This window comes from Clupea harengus, chromosome 7 (genome assembly GCF_900700415.2).
Source record: "Clupea harengus chromosome 7, Ch_v2.0.2, whole genome shotgun sequence".
Classification (NCBI taxonomy): domain Eukaryota; kingdom Metazoa; phylum Chordata; class Actinopteri; order Clupeiformes; family Clupeidae; genus Clupea; species Clupea harengus.
Window position 1 is genome coordinate 21,559,921 of NC_045158.1, and position 7,827 is coordinate 21,567,747.

The 7,827-nt window shown below is 45.2% G+C and overlaps 1 protein-coding gene across 3 annotated transcripts in view; it reads right to left on the reverse strand.

The window, feature by feature from the left end:
- The window catches only part of ddx31 (DEAD (Asp-Glu-Ala-Asp) box polypeptide 31), a 13,701-nt gene extending 7,804 nt beyond the window's left edge, over positions 1-5,897 (reverse strand). Inside the window, exons 1-14 of one of the 3 annotated variants that reach the window (XM_031570841.2) lie at positions 5,777-5,897; positions 5,233-5,350; positions 4,587-5,140; positions 4,228-4,303; positions 4,057-4,100; positions 3,792-3,862; positions 3,457-3,521; positions 2,105-2,149; positions 1,867-1,908; positions 1,629-1,693; positions 1,397-1,516; positions 1,158-1,264; positions 435-694; positions 1-128 (exon numbers count right to left, since the gene is read on the reverse strand). The exon at positions 1-128 is cut by the window's left edge and continues 70 nt beyond it. In XM_031570841.2, coding sequence (XP_031426701.1) covers positions 1-128; positions 435-694; positions 1,158-1,264; positions 1,397-1,516; positions 1,629-1,693; positions 1,867-1,908; positions 2,105-2,149; positions 3,457-3,521; positions 3,792-3,862; positions 4,057-4,100; positions 4,228-4,303; positions 4,587-5,140; positions 5,233-5,331 — 1,676 coding nt within the window. In that variant the 5' untranslated portion in view covers positions 5,332-5,350; positions 5,777-5,897. Of the gene's footprint in view, positions 129-434; positions 695-1,157; positions 1,265-1,396; positions 1,517-1,628; positions 1,694-1,866; positions 1,909-2,104; positions 2,150-3,456; positions 3,522-3,791; positions 3,863-4,056; positions 4,101-4,227; positions 4,304-4,586; positions 5,141-5,232; positions 5,368-5,771 lie in introns of all 3 variants that reach the window. The other 2 variants (XM_031570840.2, XM_031570839.2) reach the window with 2 other exon arrangements.
- Between the last annotated feature and the right edge of the window lie 1,930 nt (positions 5,898-7,827).

Here is a 7,827-nt window from a genome sequence, read left to right on the forward strand (position 1 = left end):
GGCGGAGTCTTCTTGGGCGTATCAGCGTTGTCTTGTTGTCCACACAGTACAGCGGTCAGGGCCGTGAGCAGAAACTCCACCGCCTCACAGCTCGACACAAACACGATCAGCTTCTGCCCACTCTCAAACTGGACACACACACGCACACACACACACACACAAAGACATGTACTTAGCAGAGTACACATAGCTCAATCCTCAACATGTGAATCCTGATCTAAATCATTTAGACTTCTGATTTTCTCAAAAACTATTTTTTTTATTGAATTGAAAAAAAGATAGACATTCTACCCAAACACAAGTAGCTCATTTTGCTGCAGACAGTGTTTTCCTTGGTTGACCCAAAGACCACACAGACATACAGACAGACAGACAGACAGACAGACAGACAGACAGACAGACAGACAGACAGACAGACAGACAGACAGACAGACCTTGCACTTGTCCAGGATAAAGGCTGCGAGGCAGACGAGGCGTAGCTTGCTAGGCACCACCACCATGTGCTGCTGGAGCTTCTCTGGGACAGCGAAGCGCTCCGCCTGCTCCCCGGCCTCACACACAGGGGTGGCCTGGGCCTGTTTGGCCTCCGTGTTCTCCTTACCTCCACCCTCAGACACGTGCGCGCTCACGGCGTCCTCAGACACGTGCACGCTCACGGGGTCCTTCATACAGATGTCAGCCAGCCGAGACAACCCTGACGGACAAAGACACAGATACAGAATTGGACATTAGAGAGCGAGGGTTTAATGTTACAAGAAAGGAATTAGGAATTAAAAAGGTGCACTTCAGCCAAAATGACACTTTAGGGTTTTTTAATGCAGCTAAAAGCCTTCTATATTGCCAACCGTGGACTGCACTGAAGCCTCTGGATGTCATCAATCCACTGCTGATATACATGCCTTTATGCTCTCCCCTGCTCTTTGCACAGAAACAGAAGTGCCTCTTGAGTAATGAGGAATTAGATAATAGGCGTGGCCCTTGGCTACTTCAAGTGAACTTTAAGAATATGAATAACTCCTTGTGTAAAAATCCCTCAGTGATCGTAATCCAGACTAGACTAGGGGTCTCTCTTACCCTCTGAGCGTAATCCAGACTAGACTAGGGGGTCTCTCTTACCCTCTGAGCGTAATCCAGACTAGATTAGGGGTCTCTCTTACCCTCAGTGAGCGTGGCAGAGAGGAGCACGTTCTGCCTGGGGGAATCTCCAGCATTGAGGGCGTTCAGGATAACCGCCAGGTCCTTCTCAAATCCCAGATCCAGAGTCCTGCAGACACAACACAACACACATCAACTACATGCTTCTCCCTCAACACAGCATACCACATCTCTGCAGTGAAGCTGGGCAATATCACAACACAAAAGGATGACACACACAAACACACACAGTCAAACACACCTATCAGCCTCGTCGAGGATGAGCCAGCGCACACTGCTGAAGACAATACTCAGTGTGTTGTTGATGTGGTCAACCAGCCGGCCAGGAGTTGACACCAAGATGTTGATGCCTTTCCTCAGCCTGAAAACATACAGATACATATTTTAGTCCTCAGAAATATCTGTGATTCACTAATTGGATACTGAAGAGATTGAGGCCCCTGGATCAGGAGCTGAAGGCTTAAAGGGGTTACCTGGCTTTCTCTGCTTTCCTCTTCTCTCCACCCATCAACACCCCTGGTACAATCCATGTGAATGGCTGTGGAAAGAAAGAGAGAGACAGAGAGAGAAAAAGACAAAGGGAGAGAGAGAGAGCGAAAAAAACAAAAGAGAGAGTGAGGGGGAGGAGGAGAGACGGTGTAAAAGAGCATGGGAGATGGCAGGGCTGATGTAGGACATGATGTCTCGGGTCCTTCACTGCTCTGTTCTCACCTTAACAAGCTTCTGGAAGATCTGAAAGCTCTGTTGGGCCAGCTGAGAGGAGGAAGCACAACACACATCATTCAAACACACGCACCACACATCCAGTGTTTAATACTGCTAGGAGTGTTTAATGTCTTACATCTACAGGAGTGAGTGAGTGAGTGAGTGAGTGTGTATGTGTGTATGTGTGTGTATGTGAGTGTGTGTGTGTGTGTGTGTGTGTGTGTGTGTGTGTTCTCTCCGGTACCTCTCTAGTAGGAACCACAATAACAGCCAGAGGCCCATCTCCTCGCTGTAAAAGATCAGCACAATAGTGTCGTTAAAATGATTATTCTCCTCATTATTCGTCATGTTCAGTTAGACCGGTGGTTCCCAAACTTTTCATTTGACCAGAGCTCTTGTTTAAGAAGGGATCAATTCTAGGCAGATGAAATACAGTTTTATGATCGAACCACACATTCGATTTAATTCTTCAGATCGGTTCATGTGAGACACTTGTCTTATATTCATAAGTAAGTGTCGTGGAAAATTCTAAGAGTTCTCAAGAAACTTCTCAAGGAAAACAGATATGAATATACTGAACGGTTTAATTCAGAGAAGTCAACTACTGCTGAGCTGGTCCATGGAGCATCTCAAAGACTCTAAGCATATGGCAAGAGCGATCAAGTAGATAACCTGAGGACTAAGTCCCCATGCCCTTTTTATAGATCTTTGTTCTTCCCTGTTCTTGTAGACCTTTGTTCTTCCCTGTTCTTGTTTACTTCATCAGTTTTTAACCACATCGAGGGAAGGGACAATTGGTACATCTATTTTTCCAGCGTGCATATTGCATCTATTTTGCCAGTGTGCATTTTGCACAGTTTCCTGTGAGTATGGTGTCTGGAAACTACCTAGATGTTCAGAAGCATCTAGAGGAACCTGTGGCCCCGCCACTTTGGCATGGCCCTTCAGAAGCGCCTATCTGAAGGCCTGTGAAGCAGCCAAAATCCCCAGACGCGCTCAAAAGCGCCTTGGCGTGTCTGCTATGTGGTTTTTAGAGACGGCATGTCTACCACGTGATTTATCAGAAAGCGTATCTTATTAGAAAACATATCTCTGCCATGAGATGTATACAAAAAAGTGTCTACAACGGGGTTTTTAAGAAAAGGCATGTCTGCCATATGGCAGCCTTCTCGTCGAACTGCTACCTCTATTTGTTGAGATGTTCATGTTCCAGTACCAGCAATGCACACATTATTCAACAATACAGTCATAAGTAGATAAAAATACGACATAAGCTAGCCATCCCTTCTAACAGGCTAAACGGTAGGTCCTGACCATATTAGATAATGTTACCACAAGTACAAACTAGGATATAAACTCATCCCCAAGTAGGTTAGTTACAGGCTACTATGCTGCCAGAATGCTGCCGTACTTAATTCGACCAGAAGTTGGTTTAGGGTGCCCGTTCCATTTTTTTACGGCCGGACTTTGGGAACCACAGAGCTAGACACAGCATATAGCCACCCTAAGCAAGTCCCTGAGGATGTGAACATGTCATATGTACTCGCTGGTCAGAAGAGAAGACACAGACACTGACTGAGACCCAGACCTGCTTACCTTAATTTTGGGCACCACTGCTTGTAGCGCCTGCACAATAGGAATGCCATAGGCTAAGGTTTTCCCTGTGGAGCATCAAGGAGTATCACAATGGGCATCCGCATTAACCCTCTCACTCAATACAGACAGACAGACATCCACATTAACCCTCTCACTCAATACAGACAGACAGACATCCACATTAACCCTCTCACTGCTGAATAAATACCCATTAATAATAATGTGGAAAACAGTTATGAGGAATAAGTAGGGTAGTGTTAGACATGCATGTGTAGACTTAAGGGTAGTGTTAGACTAGTGACTCAAGGGTTGGTGGTAATGGAGCTTTAGCTCACCAGAGCCTGTCTGTGAGCGCACCACTGCATCTTTCCCTGCCAGCAGCACAGGAAGGGTCTGTTTCTGGACACTATACACACACACACACACACACACACACACACACACACACACACACACACACACACACACACACACACAGGAAGAAAGCACAAAGAAGACATTAAGGCCACATAGACCCATCATAAACAGAGCCAGTAGAGACTAGACAGACACACTTGTGAAGTGAGCTGGACAGGCAGCAGTCACTGATGCGGACTCTACCTGGTCATGCTGGTCACATTCAGGACCTTGTGGAGTGTTGCCACCTGAAGGATGATGTGAGAGAGAAAGAAAGACAGGTCAATCCCTGACGTGAGAGAGACAGGCAGGTCAATCCCTGAAACAAAAACAAAGTGTCTGTAGAAAGGGGAGTGTGAGGAGTGAACGTCTCACCAGGTGTGGATGCAGGCCGAGTTCAGAGAAGGAATCAGTGGTGAAAACCTTCTCCTTCAGCTGGGTCACACTGGGACTAAACATACACACACACACACACACACACGCACGCACACACACACGCACGCACACGCAGAAGAAGAAGCAAGAGTGAGTATCCCATATTACAAACCACCAGTCATAACGCCACAGACATTACATCCAAACACACCACCATAACACTAAAAGTTGCTATTTGTACTCACTGTATTAAACATTATTTGTAGTCACTAGTCAGCTATTATAGTATGTATTATCTGACATGGTCTTGTGCTAATGACATCCTCACACACCACACAGAGAGAGAAAGAGGGCCTTACGGCTGGACGCTGGGGATGTCTGGGTTGTTTTTGAAGAGACTGGAGGTCCTGATGGCCTGTGGGCCTGCTGCGGTGCCCGCCATCGCTGCGTTTCCTGTCAGAGGGTCGCTGAGGCGCGTTCCGCTTTCCCTGCGGCCCCGGCCCACGATGGGTTTTGTTCCGAGGGGGCGCCTGAGGACTGACGGACACTGGGCTTTCCTGCCCCTGGACCTGGTCTGACTGAGAAGGCTCCTTCTGGTTCTGGGGAGGTTTGGGCTGAGGGGTACACTCTCAGGTTGTTTGGCGGTCTGGTCTGGTTTTAAGCGCTTCTTCTGTTTCTTGGGAGGTTTCGGGCTGAGGGGTACACTCTCAGGTTGTTCAGCGGTTTGGTCTGGTTGAAAGCGCTTCTTCTGAGTCTTCTGATTCGCTTCTTCTGATTTGTTCTGGGAAGCCTTGGGACTGGAAGGTGCAGCCTGTGACTCAGATGTCTGGTCAGAGAGACGAGGTTTCTTATGTTTGAACTGCAAAGTCTGATGTTCTCCTGAAGCCTTGCGTTTAAAGGCTGACTGCTTCTTCTGTGAAGAACACAGAACATATAACAATGATAGTCACACACACACACACGGATGTTACATTTGAGATATTTAAATTATATACATGCATTTACCTGTGCCCACTTGTCACGAGCCCTGAAAGCTGACTTCCGATGCGTCTTTTTAAATTTTTCAGGGGTCAAAAAGTTTACCATCAAACCTTGATCTGCCATGATGTCCACACGTCACAATCTGAAATACAACGACGACTGTAACATTTTGTTGATGTTAACGTTGTAGCGGGTGAGGAAATGGTGCTTGCAGAGATCACACTGATTTATGTGGATACGTAAAATTACACGCTAGCTAACTCCAGCAGGGTTAGCTAATCTACTCATAAATATCATGTATAAGAAAGCTCACATGATAAAGTGTACCTCTGCTATGTCACCCTACTGGACTTTGATAATTAGAGGAAAAAGTAAACCGGCTGTTGATATCACCATTGGGAAAGAACAGTACACACACGTGTCCTATAACAAGCATCTTCAGCTACTTTGCCACACTGTTAACCAATACGACACTTACGTAGAAGTTGTCATATACTAACAATATGAAGCAATTACAAAGTGTGAGAATTGTACATTATAACGACGTTATTAGTTAACGTTACCTTACTCTCACTGATTCACATGTTCACAGATCAGCTCCATGTTGCTCATCTGACGTCAGAGGCAAGCTTCCGGCTCACGTAGTTAGTATTTCAAAATACAAGTCCTCATGGTATCACAGCGGTATATTTCAAAATTGAAGTCACCTTTATCTAGGGGGAATATCTTTACCATTTAGAATGGTCTTTGCAATGCCCTCCCCTTTTCTGCTAAATTGAATGAGATGTAGGACTGTAAGCAAGCACACTGTAATTTTATCTGATCATCTGATTCAATCAGATTGAACTCAACCACTGAATAAATGTCATCGTATACTTTTACACGTATGACATAAAGTGTGGTCATTTTTAGGTTTCTTACATTTCATAGAGCACACTGTGGCGTGTGGTAATGTACTAGACCCTTTGAAACTGAACTCTGCTGTATTTCATGGGTCCTGCTTACGCCATTGGGTTTGGCATAGTACATATTTCATTTTTTCGCTCATATTTTTGTCACATTTCTGTGTTTTTTTTAAAAAAAATTTAAGCCGGTCCTTAAAGAGGTTGGCAGAGCTCTGCTTATTATTCCAGAAGAGAAAAGAGGAGCTTCAGCTGGTCCCCCAAGGCCCTTCCTAATGAGATTCAAAAGTAATGAGAGGGATCCTCTCTGGCAGATGTGAGATTAGTTTTAATTAGTGGGTCGGAGAGAGCCTGTTGTTAAATATCATGTAGCCTACATGTGCGAGGGACATGGGCCAGTGGAGCTGAGCCATGACCTCGGCTGATGTAGCGGTCAGGAGAGAAGGGCAGTGACTAGCCCGAAGAGTGGGGATACTATGGAAACTAATGGCCAATCTGTGCCATCTTGCCTATGACATCACATTCTGTTTCTTCTGTGATGTCACACTTGGTCTTCTACCTGGTCCATTACACTATGACATCACAGTGGCATTCCATTTTCTCTGTGATATCATGTACCATATCCTCTGTGACATCACACTCCATCTGCTTTGTGATGTTGCATTCGGTATCCTCTGCCATTGTGAACCAATTCTTCTGTCTGTCCGCTTCATCTGTGATGTCACACTCCCACAGACAACTGAGGACCGATAAACCCATCTGTCCTCACCAATGTTAAACACCAGAGACTAAAGAGAAAGTTATAGAATTAATCTCCACTGACACTGCTCTCATACTTTATTTAACATTATTTACATAATTGAATGTGTGTGTGTGTGTGTTTGTCTCTGTTGATGACACCCTAGACAGACATGAACATAACATGAAACATATTTAATTTGAGTAGACTTACCTGGCAGAAGTAGAACAGAGGAAGAACATATCAGAGTTTATTAATTTCAACAGAACTATAAGCAATGCACCTGTGACCACATAGAGTTGAGTTGTCCTTTAAATGCAGCAGGCTAACCTCAGATCAAACCGGTAAGGCTGACACACAATGCTAATTACACAAGACTTAATGTCACACTCACATTAAAATGATTTGTTTCTTCAGTCCCTTTCATGCCAATTACAGACCAGCACCTGAGAGAAGCCCAAACAGCAGAATGTGATGTGATTAGGTAAATGAGGGAGAGGGACTGAGAGTGTGAAAAAGGGCAAGTGAGAAAAAAAGACAGCGAGAAGAGGAAGAGGAAGAAGGGGGAGACAAAGAGAGACAGGGTGTGAAAGAGAGAGGCATATAGGGATGGAGGGATTGACACAGCAAGAGAGAGAGAGAGAGAGAGAGAGAGAGAGCACTGCGTCTATCTCTAATAATCAAAACAGAGTTCCTAAGCATCTGCCTGCTGAGGCAGAACTAATACCAGTCTTCACAAAGGGCTGAGCAGACTGCATTTTACTGCTACATTAATTAGACAAACTCATAATTAATGTGGGTTCCTGATACCCCTGAGAGCAGCAGGGTCAAGTAGCTGGAGGGGGGTGGTATTAAAGAGAGGATCAACTTGAAACGTTCAGGGTCTCTGGAGTGTTCTTTTGTTTGTTTGGGTTTGTTTAATAAGCCCCTTGTAAAGTGGGACAAAAGCCCCCGTCATCTGATCCATAGACTGGGGCA